A 19,372-nucleotide genomic window follows, 5' to 3' on the forward strand; every position below is an offset into this window, starting at 1 on the left:
ATTTCATTATACCCAATTTTCTTAAACGCAATACTTAATTTAAAAATTATCTTATTTAGTTATCATGTCACAATTTACTTATCAAATGATTGATCAATTTTGTACAGTAGCAACTTTAATTGATCCTAAATTTTATATTATATACATTAAATATGGCTGGATGCTTAATTTGGCAAACTATATCATTAAACGCCTAATTAAAAATTAAGCTTAATTTGCATATCATTAAAATTCGTATTTAAACGCATTATCTATTATAAAATTAAATTGATTTAAAATGTTTCACATAATATATTAAGTGTGCTTAATTAATTTAAGTGCTATTTATGAATTAAATAGGTAATTAAGTCAGCATTTTTATTCCATTAAGCTGTTTAAAATCATTTTAATATATAAAATCATATGTTTGCAAATATATTTATATAATTTGTTTCAATCAAGTTATCATCATAATTACAATCCTTGCCACTGCCTTGTTGTCCTCGATCATGCAGATCTAGTGAATATCGAAGATGCTCCAGCATGAACATGTTGGGATCTTGGTGCATTCAGGCTGCAATGGTAATGACTAGTTTCACTAGCCAATGGTATTTCCATGTAAGGCTTTCTACTACTCGATTGAGGGAACCTTTCGAATATATTTTAGTAATATTTTAAAGAGTTTTTAAATGTTATTTTAAAAGGACATCTACTCTATAAATACCACCTCGTGTGAAAAAGAAAAGTCTAATGGATTGGTGCAACAAAATGCTTCCATGCTAAATCTTTTTAAGAGCTTCTTCAAGAAAAGAAAAAGTGTTCATATACATCATACAATCCATGAGTAGTTCCTAGTTAATAGCATCCTTACTCTCTCAATCTCTAGGTTTATGTAAAGTTTATTTTACATTGTATAACAATTTATTAATAATAAGATTGTGCTGTATAAGTGGATGATAACTATCCGATCACCTACAAAGTTCAAGAAAGAATTTGGCTTAGTTTTTTCAGTCATAAACCTTTGTAGCTGGGACAAGTGGAACTTGGTGGATGCGCTTGTCAGATCAAGGGAGCGTAGATGTGGATGTAGATCAGTTAGGTGTTGAACCAAATAAAAAATATTAATGTCAAACTATTCTTGCACTTTTATTTTCTTATCTACATTGTCTTGCAAGACATTATTGTGAGTGTTGAATTACTTAATAATGTACACTTGTATAGAGAATATTTATTTACATTACATAAGTAAATTTGTGATCAACAGTATTATATCATTTATTTGGATATTGGTGACCTAGTGTAGCTTTGGTGTTTGTGGAATTTATATTGAAACTTTTGAAGTTTACTTATTTAAAATTTATTTAATCATAACTCACTCACATAGCTTAATCATTTAAACTACACATTACATGTACATATGAGGTGTAATTACGCAAGTGTAGAGAACATTTATTTACATGTGCTCAATTTGAAATTGTTCTCACATTGCATAAATACATTTGTAATCACCATCATTGTATCTTATAAAATATATTTTTAAAATTGTATAGCTTTGGTGTATGTGGAAATGATATTGAAGCTTTTGTAGTTGAGGTAATTATTTAATTACTCTTAATAGCATAACTAACTGACACAGATCAATCATTTAGTTAGTTTGAACTATATGATGCCACTTGTAGAATTTGTGTATTCATTACAAGGGTGTGTTTACTAATATTAATGAATAATTATTCCTATTCAAGCTAGTCATTTTATAAAGTTCATTGACGTTGTGTCATATATCCTACATTTGTATGCTTAGTTGTGTGTTCAGCTTAATGATTATATAGTTATACTAGTTAGCTTCCATAAGAGTTATTGTGAGGGTTTGAATTTTTAGACTTCCAAAAAAGATCTAAGTTCCCTATTGCACACCCAATTCTCCCTCTATTGGTCTTCTGTCCTTGAGTATTATTCAAAGTTAAATCTTAGGTCAATTCGACCTTGGCCTTAAAGTTAGCTCAAAATACTTTAATTCAACCTAAAGTCAAGTCAAATGTGATTATATGCTAGCACAATCCAATTTTAAAGGAATCTTCAATCTTAAGAATATTTTAGAATGATTAAGTAATAAATTATTATGTGATAAATTAACTAAAAAATTAAATGGTTGAAATCATATTTAAATAATAATTGTTAAAATCTTTAACATAATTGAAATATTTAATAATTCATTTTAAAATTACAATATTTAAAATTAGATAAACAAGTAAAACATTATTTCCTAAAGATTAAACTAATTTTTTTATGAATTAAGAGAAAATAAATTTTTAATGACTTTACATCTACTGTAAAAAAAGAAATAAATAAATATAGAAATATTATGTATATTATATTAAATATATTAAACTGGTAAAAATTTATGAAAACTTTTTTGAAATCAAGCTTTCACCTTAGAATATAAAGCTAGTATATATTATTTTTCTTGTCTTAAAGATTTGAAATTAATTATTCAATTTGTTAAGAACTTATAATAATAAAGAAATATAAGTTCTTTTCAATTTAATTATCTATATTAATTAGTATCATAATGTGATAGTAGGCCACAATATGATATATAAATAAAGTTAGTATTAAATTGGTTGGATGAATGTGACATTGTGATAATTCCTATTTTGACTTTAAAAAATAAGAATGTTAAAATTTGAGAGAGCCACATTTTAAAATGGAGTTGTCTTATTGCTTTGAACTTCTAGAGGGAAATTTCTCAATTGTTTTGGCTTAATAATAATAATAATATATAAATGCATGTGTGTTAAAATTACCTGTAATTGTGCTCTCCTCTCTTCCTTTTTCTGAGCAAGTGCAACATAAAGAGGTTTGCTACCGATCAGCTTGCCATTCATTTCCAAAAGCTACAAATCAATACAAACAGAAGAACAATAAGGAAAGCACATGTGAGACATTCAATAGACCTAAACATAATAGAAACTAATACTTACCGCTCGAGAAGCTTCTTCTGCAGCTGAAAAAGCAACAAAAGCTGATCCTTTACTTGTTCCATTTGGATCGCGCATAACCTGAATGGTTGTTAGAAGTTATACATAGAAGATAAGAATAAAAGATAAGAAAATAATTTTGGCAAAAATATACCACCTTGCAAGATGTGATAGTGCCAAATTCAGAAAACAATTCCATTAATTTCTCATCCCCAATACTATCATCCAAGTTCTTCAGGAACAAATTAAGGCCCTGGTACTCTTTAACAATCTCTTTATTATTCGGATCATTTCTTCCCTTCAATTCTATCTCTCTTTCATGTTTCTTCTGCGCTTTCCCAACATACCACTCCTTTCCATCAAATTTCTTTCCATTCAGTTCATTTACAGCTCGCGCAGCATCATCTGAATTCTCAAAATTCACAAAGCCAAAGCATTTTGACTTTCCATCCCCTGCTCTCATTACAACAGTACTAGTAATTTTTCCAAATTCACCAAAAAATTTTGTCAGATGATCTTCTGTTGTAGATTCAGATAAATTTTTTACAAATACATTGTTAAATGTTGCAATATTTGATGTATTCTCCCTTTCCAGCTTACGTTGGAAATGTCCAACATAAATTGGTTTGTCATTGAGACACATGCCATTTAACTTTTCAATAGCATTTAGTGCTGCTTCCTCTTGATCAAACTGTACAAAGCCGAAGCCTTTTGACCGACCAGACTCATCAGTTTCTACTTTGCACGAAAGAATGTTACCAAATGCAGAAAAGGTGTCCAGAAGTGCTTTGTTATCAATTGTTTTATCCAAATTCTGCAGAAATATCACAAAAAAGGGAGATGAGAACATAATGGAGCATGAGTACATAAAGATGGATTGATCACCTCCTACTAGAAAAATGTTAAAAAACACACACACAAAACAAAAACAGCAGAAATAAAATACCTTAATAAATATGTTAGCAGTCCCGCTCTTACGCAAGCTAGGGTCACGATTTGAATACATTATTCGAATAGGCTTCCCACATAGAGGGGTGAAGTTCAGCACTTCCAGTGCCCTTGCCGCTACCAATGACAAAACATATAATCAAAAAAAGCAAATATTGAACATAATATGCAACAAATAGAGAAGTCTTGCAATAAATTAACCAACGCAATTAGTAACTTAAGTAATTACTGACAATTACAATCATGAAGATATTAAAAAAAATACATTCATATGAAAAATACTACTATATCCCATCAAATCTACATAATAATTGAAATAATGCCCAATTATATTAATACTTTATTATATCATATTTACAAGCAAATATCAAGAGTGCAGATAAAAACTTTCAGAAATGTAAATTCACTGCAAAATTACCAGAGAAACTCTTTCACATAAACTCCATAAAAGCAAAGAGAAACTCTTCGTTTCAGAGTATAAAACAAAAGTCTTCCTGCAGCAAATCAGGCCAGTAAGCACTGATCTGACATGCTCTGACTCATCTTGAAAGTTGATAAAATTTATTTCATTTCGTGCCAAAATGCATTCCAATTTCGTGTTGTCTATGTATCAATGTTTATATCATTTGCTATACATTAGCATTTCTTGAAAATATCTAGCTAGATAGACACCTTGGCTACTCTCCTTTTCTATAAATAAGGTTTTTTTGTACTTGTTAAGTTTAATAAGTTTTAAAAAGATGTTGAATCTTTGAATCACCTAAACTCCTCCCCCACTATTCCTTACCATTGCTTTGCCATAACACTCTCCCTCTTCTACAATCTCCTATCCACTCACTCTCATCTCTTTCCCTCTTTCCAGACCAAGTCCCCTTATTCAAATAGATCTTGCATGGATCCAAATTCGATTGCATTAATATGCTCCATTTCTTCAGATATATATATATAAAGGTATGCGTGCACAATCTTTGAGGAAATTTCATCATCAATTTTTCCCTTATTTATGTGATTATATTGTTATACCTACTATCTCAAGTAATGTCGAATCTATGCTCAATTGCACGTCCTTGATCCTATGCGGGCCCCAACATGACTATGCTCATACATCAACACGTATTGCTAGGCACCAACCATCTTGCACGCCAGTCACGTACTCTTCCAAGAGAGCAAACCATCACAGAAGCTAGTGCCCATCAATCTATTATTGTCAATGCTCTAAGTATAAGTGAGAGAGGGTAACACCGCTTGTGCCCACCAAATCAACATTTCATTATTCAAGTACACCTATGATACTAACATCTTCTAAAAAAGCTAAACTAAAACTTTACATCAACAAGGGGGGGGGGGGATAAGAAATTGAACAAGAAGAGGATGATAGTTTTAGATGGATAGAGGTATAGAGAGAAAGAGATGAGATTAACGTGATAGGAAAGAGTAAAAGATGAAGTGAGTGAAAACCAAGTTAAAGGATGGAGCATGAGACAAGGGGCAGGAGCTTAAGTGAACCAAAGCTTTAACATCTCTTGAAATCTTATTAACAAAGACTAGTAAAAGAGAATTATTAATTTTAAAATAAAATGGCTAAGATATTTAACTAACCTAAATATTTTATAGAAATGTCTAATGTATCCCAAATGACATAAGCACAATACATCCTACCTTAGAATTAGGAAACATAATGGTGCAAAATGAAAGAAACACAATATTATGAACCATCTCTCATGGGCTAGAAATGCCTCTTCTCTATAAAGTGAAGTTGGATGCACTTGTCCAAGAGGAAGGTATGATGCAAATGTTCACTGAGCTCAAGAGTTTCAAATTAAGAAACGTCAATGTTCAAACAGCCCAGTCATAATCTCATAGATAAGCATTTGGTCTTGAATATTGATGAAGGGGGTGAGTTGAAGGATAAAATAACAAGCAAAGAAAGCATAACAATAACTCCAACAATGAAAACATTGTTAGGTCATACTGGAAGCTCGACAATGGCTCTTAAAAAATAAAAGATCCTCGACATAGAAAACTAGACTAATGTTAAAGTTAGTAGTAAATTTAATTAGGGAACCATTACAGTCCTTTTCATAAGTTTTTTAAATGGCCAAAGGAACAAACATAAAGATTTTTTAACGTATGTGGAGGTGAGTGTTTTGGATGGATACATACAAGAAACATAATAACATTCATGAAATTCCTGGGTGCTCCAAAGAGTATTTGTAATTGCTTTATTTTTGACAGTTTGCTTTGCAATGCGGGATGTTATATCAGCAGAAAGATTGTGCATATGATTACCAAATAATGCAATAAAAAATGAGTATTATGCATGTTTAGGTAGTGTGGTGAGATCAATAGGTTCCTATGAGGAATACCAAGACAAAATTCAAAAGTAGAACCGAAGGTGCGATCGATAGTGTTTTTATGGGAAAACTGAGCAGTAGCAAGCACTTAATTCTAATAGTGATACCAAACTAGACAATGCAAAAAATGTCCAAGATATAATTGACAGCCTCTATTTAGGCGTTGATTTGTGGGTGAAAAGAAAATAAAAAGTCAACAAATTGTTAAATAGTGCTCTAGGTATGTCATGAATGGACCAAAAATAGAACAATTTGATAAAAAATAATAGATGATAAAGAAATTACAAAAAAACAATCTCCGGAATGAAAAGGCATACATAATGCGAGTCATTTTGAAGAATTGAAAAACCACAACATAAATATGATTGTTTCTTCATTCAATCCTAAGAAAAACAAAAACAAAATACATGCTCAAGTCATATCATGGCCTATATTTAATGGACAACTATGATGCGCATACATTTTGGGTTATAGGAGTATAAAATGTCTAACATGTATCAGATATAAACATGCGCCAGATACTCATCTAACACATGTTAAACACAGTTGGCATGCATTTAAATAAAAAGAGAATAAAAATGAAAATGCGTGCTTTTATGTATTAATAAAAACTAAAAAAAATCTATCATTTTTGCTACCCTTATATTTATTCAATAATACATTATAGCATTATTCATTTCATTTCTACATCCCCTACCCTGATTTCAGCTTTCAGTTTTCCCCTTTCTCCCTTCCACATAGCTATGGTTAGAATTGTGCGAACTCCAAACCCGTCCGCTGACCTCTCACTTCAAGTTGCCCACATTCAACAGCCTGCATCCAACTCACAATTAGCACGAGCCTTTTATGTGAGCCCACATGAGAAAATCCACCAACACCCAACCTCCCACGTGTAATGGCTGCACACATCTAACCTACTGCATCCATCCATCCACATCCAACCCAAATTCATTTGCATGAGCCAACATGAGAGCGCAGGGTTTTTATCTTCTCTGCCTTTTTTGCTCACTTTTCCAACATTTTATTGGACAACAGAGCATCCACTTTTTAGATTCCAAGAAATTTTCTTATTATTTTATTTTCGTTTTTTTTTTCAACAATAAAACATTCTATATTGCTCATTTTCATTTTTCTTAATTTTCCCAAACCGCAGATCATTTGATAGGGCTGCGTTTGACGAGCTACTCGTTGTTCGGTTCGATTAAAGCTCGTTTGCGATCATTTAATTAACTAAACAAACAAACTTGAACAATATTTTAAATACTTGATTCTTAAATAAACAAACTTGAACACTAATGTGTTCGGCTCATTTATGTTCGCGAACAACATCATTTGAAGTTCGTGAACAAGCTCGATTCGTGTTCGATTTTGAACTCGTGAATAAGCTCGATTTGTGTTCGATTTTGAACTCGTGAATAAGCTCGATAAAAATAATTAATATTTGACTATGGAATTAATAAATATAAATAATAATTACCTTTGTTACATAGACAATTGCTTTTATTATAAATGTATTTGTTCATAGATATGTTCATGAATGTGTTTGTTTGATAGTTAAAAAAATTCGTTAAATATATTCGCGAACAAGCTCGATAAACACTAAACGAACAAACATGAACTGAACATGAACCGAACATGAACACTCCTTAATTTAAATGACCAAACATGAACACTCACATACTCGGCTCGTCTCAGTTCGTTTGCAGCCCTATCATTCGCTGTATCTTTTCTACCTTTTTATCTTTTCTTCTATATCTTTAGCCTTAAGTATTCATCTTGAAGGCCTGCTTATTTCTTGCACCATGTGGTTTGCATGTTAATCTGAGAACTTTAAAATACAAATTGAGGTCAATCAATTGAACAAGTATTGCTTTATAGATTGTTGTGAAGTTTATATGCCTTGTTCTTTGAAACAAGGAGATTGGAAGCAATTAGTAGCTTCCAGAGAATTTGTCATTATTATCTCAAAAAATAAAGTAATAGTGAGTTTAGCTTTTTGATTAACTAGCACAACCAAATGTTGTCTCAAAAAAAGATTAAAAAAATAATAAATTAGCACAATTGGTCTTCATTTTTTATGGAACTGGGTTTGATAGTGCTATCTTCTCCTATCCATCTTAATGAAGTACATATTTTCATTTCTCATGGAACTGAGCTTGTTTGCAATAGTGGTTTATAGTACAAGGTGACGAATTTATACCATCCTTAGTTTTCTTCCTTTCTTTTGCTTCAATGATATACTTGTCCTTATGAGTTTTCTTAGAACAAGTTTAATTTCCCTTCTTAGATTTGATCCATGGGCTTGGCTTAAACTTGTTTTATATAAATGTACTCAAAAGCTTAGAGCCTTTAATAATTGATACAAGACTATAGGAGTGACAGCTAGTTGAGTTTCAGATAGTTATCCTCACTGAAAAACATAATTTTGTAATTGATTAGAGCCAAATTCAAGTAGAGTCACAAATGACTGATATTGAGTTGCTTTTCAAGCTGATTTGAGCAAATAAATTTCTAAATTGAGTATTTATAAGTTATGAAACCTTCATCTTTTGAAAGTTAATATTAGTATTAAATGTCTTGCAATGTCTTTAATGTTCTTAATATTCTATTTAGTTTATTTAAGTTATATGCATCATTTTTTTTTATTTTAAAGACATAAAAATTATAATGGTGTGTTCAATGTGTAATTCTATTTCTTATTTTTTAATAATAGATGTGCCCCTTGTTTGTGTTGTGTCATATCCATGTCTATGCATGCTAGATGGGCAATGGACTGTACAACTTGACTAATAGTTTTGTTTCTCTGCCTTATTGAAAAACATAACAATTGCAATAATGTGGGTGTCATCCTTTTGCATAAAAGGTCATTAGAAGTAAGCTATGATGAAGCCAAAGATTTTATTGCAACCAACATGCTCAAACATTCTACCCTAATGAAACTTCCAAACAAGAAATTTAGGTAAGAAGAGGAGGCAATTGACAACAAGGAAACTTACAAAGATAGCAATAAAAAAGCAATAATCTAATAACAAGAGATGGCTATCACATCTTAAATCATAGGAGGGAAATTTAGACACGAAGAGTAATCATATTTAAACCGAAATCAGGGACAAATATAATGTAACCAGACAAAAAAAGTATGGACATGACTTATTTCATTGACAAATTTATTGTCCACTCTAGCATGACATCATAATTCTCTTGAAAGTGTTAACCTCAACAGCAAACTAAAAATAAATGAAATCGAAATAAAATCATACCTACTCGAAATCCTGCTCAAATCCCACTATATCATTGTTCATTCGGCGCTGTTCTGGGATTTTTGCTCAAATCCCTCGTACACTGCTCGAGACAACGCACTGCACATCGTTAAATAGAGAGCGAAGTTACTTCGTTCAGCTGCTCTCCCGCTGAAACCACTCGAATCCTTTGACACTCTCATACCTCTTCCCATTCCATCCGCTAGAATCGAAGGACAACCCCAACTGAAGCTTCCCTGTCTAGTTCGCAAAAACGAAACTCCATCCCGAATCCAAACCTCTTCTTCATTCCATCTCTCCGCCCCTTTCCTGTTGCAAGCCGCACCTTCGGTCCACAGAGAGAGAGAGAGAGAAGAAACTTTTCCCCTACCTCTACCAAGCTCTCAACCGGGCCGTGCCCTAGCCTTGCTGGATCTCCCTGCTGCCGCAAGCCATTCGCACCCTCGATGACGTTCTCTACTTGTTGGAGCGGAAGTTACGACATTTAATCAGAAGTAACAAAGGGAGCTTGCTCGTGTGAAGGTAACTTTATCCATGTCGCGTGCTTCTCCAACCAAATCCCATGAGGCCGCCGGATCCAGAGGGGGGAAACAGAAGATTCTGCTCAAATCCGGCAAAATTTTGCTCTATTCCTGCTTAAATCTTAATTAATTCATCACAGTTATTCATAATTAAGTGTTATTAATTATAAATAAGTATTAATTATGATTAATGTTAATTAATTATAAATAATTATTTTTAATCTTAATTAATAATTATATATGATTATTCATAATTCATTATTATTAATTAATTATGAATAATTATGGTTAATTACTAATTATAATTAATTTAATTATTTTTAATCTTAATTAATAATTATTTATAATCATTCATAATTAATTATTAAGTAATTATAAATAATTATGATTCCTTTTAATTAATTATATTTCATTATTTTTTATCTCAATTCATTGTTAATAGTTATAATTAATAATAATTAATTATTTTAATTATAATTAATTATTTTTAATTGATGATTAATTAATATTAATTATAATTAGATATAACTAATTTTTATTAATTATAATAAAATAAAATGTCAATGCTTGTGTGCCCCGATCTGCATGCAAAGTTCGTCGACGTCGCCCTTTGCTAAGATATAAGTTCTAAAACCCCGAGAACCCACCTTCGATACTTGCGGCGCGACAAAACAACTACCTATACACGTTTTTGTTAGTGTAGTAGGAGGAAGTGCATCGCGGTGCTAAAAATGAAGCGGGTGATCAAAAAACCTCATTTTGTCATTCGCGACGCACCGGAAACCACCTATACACGCCTTTATTTGGCGTGGTGGGATGAGAACTCGGTGCGACACCTACGGCGAGCTGGGGTTACTGATAAGTATCCTTGAGCGGGGGAAAGGCAACTGTGTTTTCAAACAGATACCCTCGTCGACCCCATACACGCTTTTATTAGCATGGTGAGAATGAAGACACGGTCGCGGTGTCTACAGACAGCTACCATACACGCCTTTATTGCGCGTGGTGAGAAGGCCCAGACTCCCGTAATTTTCTCCTAAATGGGGGAGACGCCAGGAGGCTACCGAAATTCCATCTAAAAATGCAGAGGACTTGGACAAAAAGAAAATAAGGGACTTGACATCAAACAAATAGAACTTAACTTGAACTTGATTGGACTAAAAGACTTAAGTGAACTCAAACTAAAAGGATTGCTTGGACTTGAACTCAACAAAGACTACAAGAACTTGAGCTTAATTGAACTTGCGAAATTTGGACTTGCACATTTAATTTGAGTTGAACTTTGAGTGAAACTAAAATCAATCTTGTGACTACAGGAGACCTGAACGTAGAAGTTGAGCTTGAATGAACTTTAAAGAACTAAGCTCATAATGGCAGGAACTTGAAATGAGCAAGAATCAAATAAATGTGAACTTGACATTGGACAAATAAATGTCAAAATGCAAATAGAGATTTGTAAGTAACAACATTAGACAAGTAAAATGCCAAATATCAGTGAACAAAAAAAAGATTAGTGGCGAGCAAACTCCAAAAATTAACTTCATGCAAGCAAACACAACTCAAAGTGAATGCAAGGACTTGTAATAGAAGTATTTGTTTAATTAGAAAGATTTGCATAAATGAGTGAGCATGAAGAAATGTGATTGTGACCCTATCATCAACAGCAATCCAACTCCTAGAAAATACATCAAAGAAAAAGGGCAAATGCAAATGAACAAGCGAGAACTTGTAATGGATAAAGAACTCCAAATACAACTCATTTGCAAACAAAAGTCAAAATAAAAATGTGTTTATACATTCACAAGAAATGATATAAAAGTCACAATGGGCATCAAAAAGTTATCATGAGTACAAGCAACACTGAGCAAAATCATTATGCAAAGTACAAACTACTTTCAAAGATAGTGAAGGGCTTATGTTTTCCATCCCATAAGTAATGAAGCTGAAAAGAATGAGTAATTTGATTGTAAGCAAAGATCAAATGGAATGTACAATGATATGCATATGATCAATAACAAAAGGAATCATGATAAATCAAGAATAGATAGAAAAGTTATTGCAAATCATATAGAAATAATGACGATTACTTGTGACCATTTGTATCAATCATATAGAAGAGATAGCGGTCCAATAGCAAAACACACTGAAGGAAACCGTGAATAATATGATTGGTATTAGTTAGCTTGTAGCTAATGATGGCTAGTTCATGATTAATGAAGAATAGTATGCTATCAAGTTCAGTAACTCGCTCGTAGTCAGTGATGATAGATGCATGCAATAAAAGTGGTTATTCCCCAATGTGGAGGTAGCAATTTATCTGCAAGTAAAGGCGAAAGATACATAACAAATGCAAATACCTACGAGCCCTTACAGGAGATCCACTATTTGCACCAAATGACATTTGTGGACAAATACAAAAGGGAGTACAGCAAATACAAGCTCCTGCAAATCGTTGTAGGAGACCCGTCATATGCACCATATGCCATCTACGAGCAAAATGTCTAAGGACTACAATAAGTGCAAACTCCTATGAATCACTACAAGAGGCCTGTTATGTGTACAACATCATATCTACAAGCAAATACGAGGAGAATTATAGTAAACACGACTCACCAGCATTCAAACTCCACAAGCAATGAAAATTAAAGGGATATATATAACTTGATCACAGTTGAAGGAGAAAAGATCGTTACCAAATATATCACCTACAAGTGAGGACATTTTATATGTAACATTCACATCGGTCCTGTAAGCAAGAATATCAGTCTCCAGACTATATTGAAAGCTGAGACGCAAGCAAACATATCGACTCGCAGTCAATGTGCATGAAAGAATTATGATGTATGCAATGCATCATATATACATCCAACGCAACAAATTATAACAAATATAGATACTTGGGAGCAATGACAAAAGATTGTGAGCATACCATAAGCAAATCAACCAACATCAATTCGCAAATGAGTATGTTACGTTGCAGGACTACAACAAATGCAGGTTCTTATAGGCCACTTTCAAAGACTCTTTGTAGATACAAGTTACCTACAAACATAGGAAGTAGGCTTGTGATGAATATAAGCGATCATAAGCTATCGTAGCAGAAGGCAATGAACGTTATGGAACCTTTCTGATCAATCACTGTTCAAGATTGAGCAAATACGTTGATCCATTACAATCAAACACTGGATGATATGCAATAAATGCAAACACACCCATGGGCCTTATAAGAGACCCATCATATATACTAGCAATCAAGCACAAGCAAAATGCCAAAAGACTATATCACAAGAGCAAGCTCCAACGAGCCAAAGCAGGAGATTTGTTAGTGCACTACAATCCACCTGTAGAAAGCAACAAGTAGGGCACGACAGTCTACCTATATAAAACAGGCAAGTAACTATAGTATGACGCCACGCCAACAGATCCGCAGCATCCATGCAAGCAGACAAAAGGCTTTTACAAATATTTCAAAAACACCCCTGCATATGCACTGTAATATGTATACACATAGGTACAAAAAAGGGGGCGAATGCAATAGTACAGCCGCATGAGCTCCGTCGAGCGTGTTATGGGTAAACATGTGACGTCTAGGGATGCTGTGCGGGTCAATAAATGAACACATTTTGAGCTCGATCCTTCTATATTGGTAGATAGGAGTCAATACGGCTCAAACTATCAAACAGATATATAGTCAGGTTTCAACAAAGATATCTGTTTTATACGTTCATATAAGGCCTTCAAGGCCTCCAACAAAAAAAAATCATTAATAAAAGCACGCCAGCAACAAACCCGATCCTCTGCCAACAAATTAGTAAAGTCGACAAGATTCAATCCATAAATGGAAATGACCCCAAACACTCCGATGATGGCCGTATTGAATACAAATCTCAACCAGATGGGTTAATTCCAAGTATTCAAATGCCTTCCAAATGCCACCTAAATCCAAACTCCACGAAAATCCAAAAATCTCAAAACTCCAAGATAGTTAAAATTGAAATCATCCATCAAAATACTTAAGTAAAATCCATCCACCCTCCAAAACAGTTTGACGATGTGGATAAAGTGAAATTTATTTCAACCCAATAGAACTAATACCTAGTCGAAAATATCACTAGGATATATTCTCAAATAATCTTCTGCCAGTAAGGACGTGATATATGTCCTCTAACCGACGGTTTTGCCGCCAAATGGCACCACAGGATAAACGGTTATGACCCAAGGCCCTCTTAATTGAGTGATTTTGTCGTCAAATGGCACCACAAGATACCGGTTATGGCCAGAGTCAATACGTTTCTTAGTGGCATCAAATACTTAAGATATGAATCAATAGGATATGATTTATAGGGCACAAAGCTCTCTATAAGCTAAGCTGGATCCAAATTTGTACCCTTAGACAAACATTCACCCCACGTCTTCAAGGTACCCTTGGACGAAGCAACCTATGGCTACCGACAAGAATCCTTATGTTAGGTTGGGTTGACTACCTCCTCTAACTAAGTAGGCCAGGGACCATGATGGCCCGGGATAATTGAACCATGGGATCTTGATCGGGTCCATCATCCATTCCCCCACCATCCGCTTTAAGTGAATGATGGTGAAATTTTTATTTTAAATATCAATTCTCAAACTCTACTTAAGCTCATGCTACTACTATATGTCAAATAACACATATTCTTACATATCTGATTGACGACTAGCCTTAATCGAAAGTTCTCTCTCATTATCGGGAGGGGTAATTAACTATAGGGGCTTGCGCCTATAGAAAACCAAAAATCAGATCATAAAATCCTCGCACAATGAGGGTGAAATCTCTGGGTAGTGTCTTATCTACAAACACATATGCCTTCCAAAATTTACCCCGGAACTTAATATGTTAAAATTCCCCCGAAGAAGAAAAGCAGTGGGCGGAGGCCGATGCCGAATTATCGAAGCCCACAAAAATAAAAAACAAACCACTTAGTATAATGCATGTTAGGTTCCTCACATCTTTTTCATTCTATTTCTCCATCTACTCCTATACATAATCTCTTTCTTGTTCCTTAAGTATTACAAGTTTCTATAAAAAGTAAGAACCTTGCTCCACTAGAAAGGGTTAGTCTAGCTTCTTTTGAAGATGAAGGGGCCAAATCTCCCTCTTCGATTAGTGCCTACAAGATCATTTCTCATTGCCTAATTGGACGCAACCCAACCTCCACCTTAAGAGTGTCAAATACACATGCCATGGAGTGTCCATGTCTTCGTATCCATGTCCATGCATTATAAATGGGAAATGGATTGTACATATTGACTTAGTTTTTTAGTTGCTTTGACTTATTAAAAGATACAACAAGTGCAAAATGTAAGTGACATCATTTTTTTTTAGGAAAGTCTAATAGAAGTGCATTATGATGAAGCCAAAGATTTTGTTGCAGCCAACCTGCCCAACCATTCCTTCCCCATATAGCTTCCATACAAGAATTCATGTAAGGTGAGGGCAACTCAAAACAAGGAAACTTACAAACATAGAAATAACAAATGCAATAATCTATTAAAAGGGATGGCTATCACTTCGTAAATCTTGGAAGATAGAAAATTGGACATGAATGGTGATCATGTTTAAAGTGATCAAAATTGGGGACAAATATAGTGAGACTAGCTAAACAAAGTGAATACCTGACTTCATCAACCATTTTGTTGTCCACTTCGGCATGATGTCACAATACAAATGAATACTCTTGAAAGAAAGGAAGCCACTTAGCATGATGCATGCTAGTCTTCCTCGCTCTCATTTTTTTCATTCTAGCTCTCAATCTAGTCCTCTCCCTCATCTCTTCCTTGTTCCTTAAGGTTACAAGTTTCCTTTTGAAAGCAAAAAAAGCTTGCACCGCTATGAAGAGGTATGCAAGCTTCTTTGGAAGATGATGGGACCACATCACCCTTTCCAATTGGTGCCCATAACATCACTTCCCTTTGCCTACTTGCCCCAAACCCTATCTCCACCTTAGGTGTCAAATAGATAAATCCAACTTAAAAAATCACAAGCTTGCCAAGCTCAAACTTACAATGGGCTTTAATGAGTTGCATAATATGTTTTATCCATTAAATTACTATAGAATATTGCTCAATTTTTAATCAAATCAAAACTCAACTATCTCAACAAACATATTTGAGTTTTAACCACGAGCATCGAACTCAAAAAAATATATTCTAAATTAATTTTTACTTTACAATAGCTCAATGAAAAATTGATGTTAGTGAAAATATTTATAAATATTTGCTACATAATATGAGCAAATGAACTGCTGGTCTATGGTTAAGTGTTCATTTATAATCTCATGAGTTTGTAGGTGCATATCATACTACCAAGATTATTTCTTTTATTTTAATTTAAAATCACTCAATGGTGACTAATCGAGGCAACGGTGAGACTTCTAAATGATAAATGGGCTCATAGGCTGACCTCAATATCATTATGGTTAGCCCATTCAAGCTTATAATCATTAGGCTATTAGAGATTTTATAGGGTTGGGCTCAAGGGCTTATGAGCAAGCCTAGGTCATTTAAGGAGCCCACCCCCATACCACCCATATATCATTTACACAAGTTGCAACTTAGCCAAATATCTAAAAAAATTCCTTTTTTTCGTCAAAAGATTAAGATAGCTATCTCCTTGATTATGCTTTCTTTATAGACTAAAAAATAATCACATTCATATATGTATCCCCATTCAAAAAAGTAGTTGAGCAATCAAATCAAATCAAATACAATATAGAACAGAATATTACTCTGATCTTATATGTTACTATTGTTCCTTGAAAAGACAAGTGTGTTCTATAAGATGAAGAAACCTGGCTAAGACTAAAAATACCAACCAGCATTTAGGGTATCAGTAAAAATTGCACATGTGAATTCTCTGCATTACATATTAATGCTTTAAGGGGTTGTGAGGAACTTATATCAGATATGTTATGGTTTATGTGTCGCACATTATCTACCCTTCCTCTTATGAAAGTTGCAGTTGCAATGTTGGCCATACTTTTAAAAAATCAATACATTGAAAGCATAGAACATATTAGAAAGAAGGCACCTTATAACAATTAGGAAAACAAATCAAAACTCACTCCTCAAGTCATCGGGCATCCCAAAAAATTATGGAGAATAAATCATATAATCGTTACAAAATTCCACACAGTTTCTCTGGACCTAATGACATCAGAATATAATTCAAAGCAATCATAACCAAATAAAAAATATAAGCACAGAAATTTCTGAAACAATCAATGGCCATCAAGAACCAAAATCATTCCCCAAAAAAAAAAACATAGCTTATTGAAATTGACTCACCATCCACCGGATTGCTGAAATTAACGTAAGCATATCCAAGCGATCGGCGGGTAGAAGTATCCCGGCACACGCGGACAGACACAACCTGGCCGACTTGGCGAAACGTATCATACAACTGTGCGTCCGTGACGTTCAGGTCAAGGTCCCCAACGTACAGCGATGTTGACGTGAACGGGTACGGGTTTCCAGAGTCGCCAGAAGAAGAGGCGTCACTAACCTCCGGCAATCCATTCGAGACGTCCAGTAGAGCCTGAGGCGGCAACTCCACCTGCGCCATGAACCTGGTTTCCTTTTTTTCTTTAACCTTTTCCCGTAGAAAACCCTAGAGGAAAATTGGAAACGGGTAGAACACAAGCCCTCCTCCTTTCCCGGATATACTGATGACCGATAACAGATATGGATACTAGATGAAAAATATGATAATCGATTTCTTCCCCTTGTGTTTTTTTTCCCCTTTTTCCTGGTTTTTTTTGGATTTTTTTGTGTTTTTTCGAAGGCTGCGGGTGGAGAAGAAAGAGTTGGATAGAATTTAGAGACGGGGAAGAAACCCTCGGGAATGGCTATCCGAGCAATACGGCGCGGCTCTCTCGTCGATCAAAACGTGGGCTTTGTGTGGGAACAGAAACCCTAGCGACCGTCGAGGGCTGATCACAGCCGCACAATCAAGAAACCGCCGTGAACCAAATTACGTTGAGACAGTATACTGTACGTTACGTATTCGCCTTCTACAGTTGTATTTCTATTTAAGGAAGCATAAATTAAAATTTTTAAATTATTTCTCCTTTTTATATGGGATTTTGCAACCGGCATTGGGGTTAAAAAAAAATTAAGTCTTGATTAAAACTGGACTGGACGAAAAAAGTAACGATTTGTTATTAAATCAAATGATAAGCAAATCCCAATAAAGTTTTTAAAAATAATTTAGAATTATTTTTTAATTTAAAACTTAAAATAAACAGCAAACTACATAGCTATTAAAAATATCCAGAGTAATATAAATAAACTCATCCACAAGATCTCTTTTCATTTCATGAAAATGTATTTATAAAATAGTATATGACCACGGAAGATAGAGTAAAACAAAATATAATGTATACATGATTGTACAAAAATCAAAATAAAAAAAATACATATATACTCAGATGTAGCCTGAACTTATGATCAACTAGCTCCTTCCATTTCTCAAATCTTAAAAACCAAAAGCAAAGGCATAGTTAACTACAATAGCTTAGTAGGCTACAAAAAATGATATAATTTTCAAACAAATTTATTAAACATTTTTTAGAATATTTAAAAGTAATCAAATATAGTATAATAAATTATTCTGCAGTAACAAAAGCATAGAAATTATTCAAAGATTCAATTACTAAGAGCAGTCTAATAAATTGAAATTCAATCCCAGAATAATTCGTATCAGTTTCTCTTTTTTTGGATCTAGATAGAATCTCAAAAATTCTGACCACTTATGACTCCCTTTTATACTTATAGCACTAGAACATGTCTGTAGACATCTTAACATTGCTCATAACCACTATAACATAGCTTATAGATACTAGAATATGGCTTATAGACAACAGATTCTTGGGCCTAGATAAAATTTCAAAAGATTTTATCCCAGTAGATCTCCTGACAGTCATAATTAAATCACATAAGTATATATTTCATCATATTATAATAATTAAAGCATACTTGAGCACATATCATAATTACACAGTATTTTATAACGGTAAACAACAAAAATTCCTACTGGGTAAAATTTTACAATCTCAAATTACAATCAAATTATCAAGAATGATGTATAATACTATTTTAAAATTTAAATTTTACTACAACATTCTTTTTCAGAGTCTAGATTATTTTGTATTTAATAAAATTGCATATTTTTTTAAAATACATGGTATAAAATTTTTAAAAAATACTCAAAACTTTCATAATCTCAATCTCTAGAACATATAAAATGTTTGGCAAAAAAAAATTTTCAATACAAAGTTATCCTCATTTTTTAGTAA

The 19,372-nt window shown here is 33.4% G+C and overlaps 1 protein-coding gene across 1 annotated transcript in view; it reads right to left on the reverse strand.

The window, feature by feature from the left end:
- The window catches only part of LOC110112258 (polyadenylate-binding protein 2), a 37,194-nt gene extending 19,133 nt beyond the window's left edge, over positions 1-18,061 (reverse strand). The window contains exons 1-5 of the mRNA XM_020844415.2: positions 17,364-18,061; positions 3,904-4,022; positions 3,115-3,771; positions 2,961-3,038; positions 2,784-2,873 (exon numbers count right to left, since the gene is read on the reverse strand). Coding sequence (XP_020700074.1) covers positions 2,784-2,873; positions 2,961-3,038; positions 3,115-3,771; positions 3,904-4,022; positions 17,364-17,640 — 1,221 coding nt within the window. The 5' untranslated portion in view covers positions 17,641-18,061. The remainder of the gene's footprint in view (positions 1-2,783; positions 2,874-2,960; positions 3,039-3,114; positions 3,772-3,903; positions 4,023-17,363) is intronic.
- Between the last annotated feature and the right edge of the window lie 1,311 nt (positions 18,062-19,372).

The sequence above is a fragment of the Dendrobium catenatum genome, unplaced genomic scaffold, assembly GCF_001605985.2.
Source record: "Dendrobium catenatum unplaced genomic scaffold, ASM160598v2 fragScaff_scaffold_193, whole genome shotgun sequence".
Lineage (NCBI taxonomy): Eukaryota > Viridiplantae > Streptophyta > Magnoliopsida > Asparagales > Orchidaceae > Dendrobium > Dendrobium catenatum.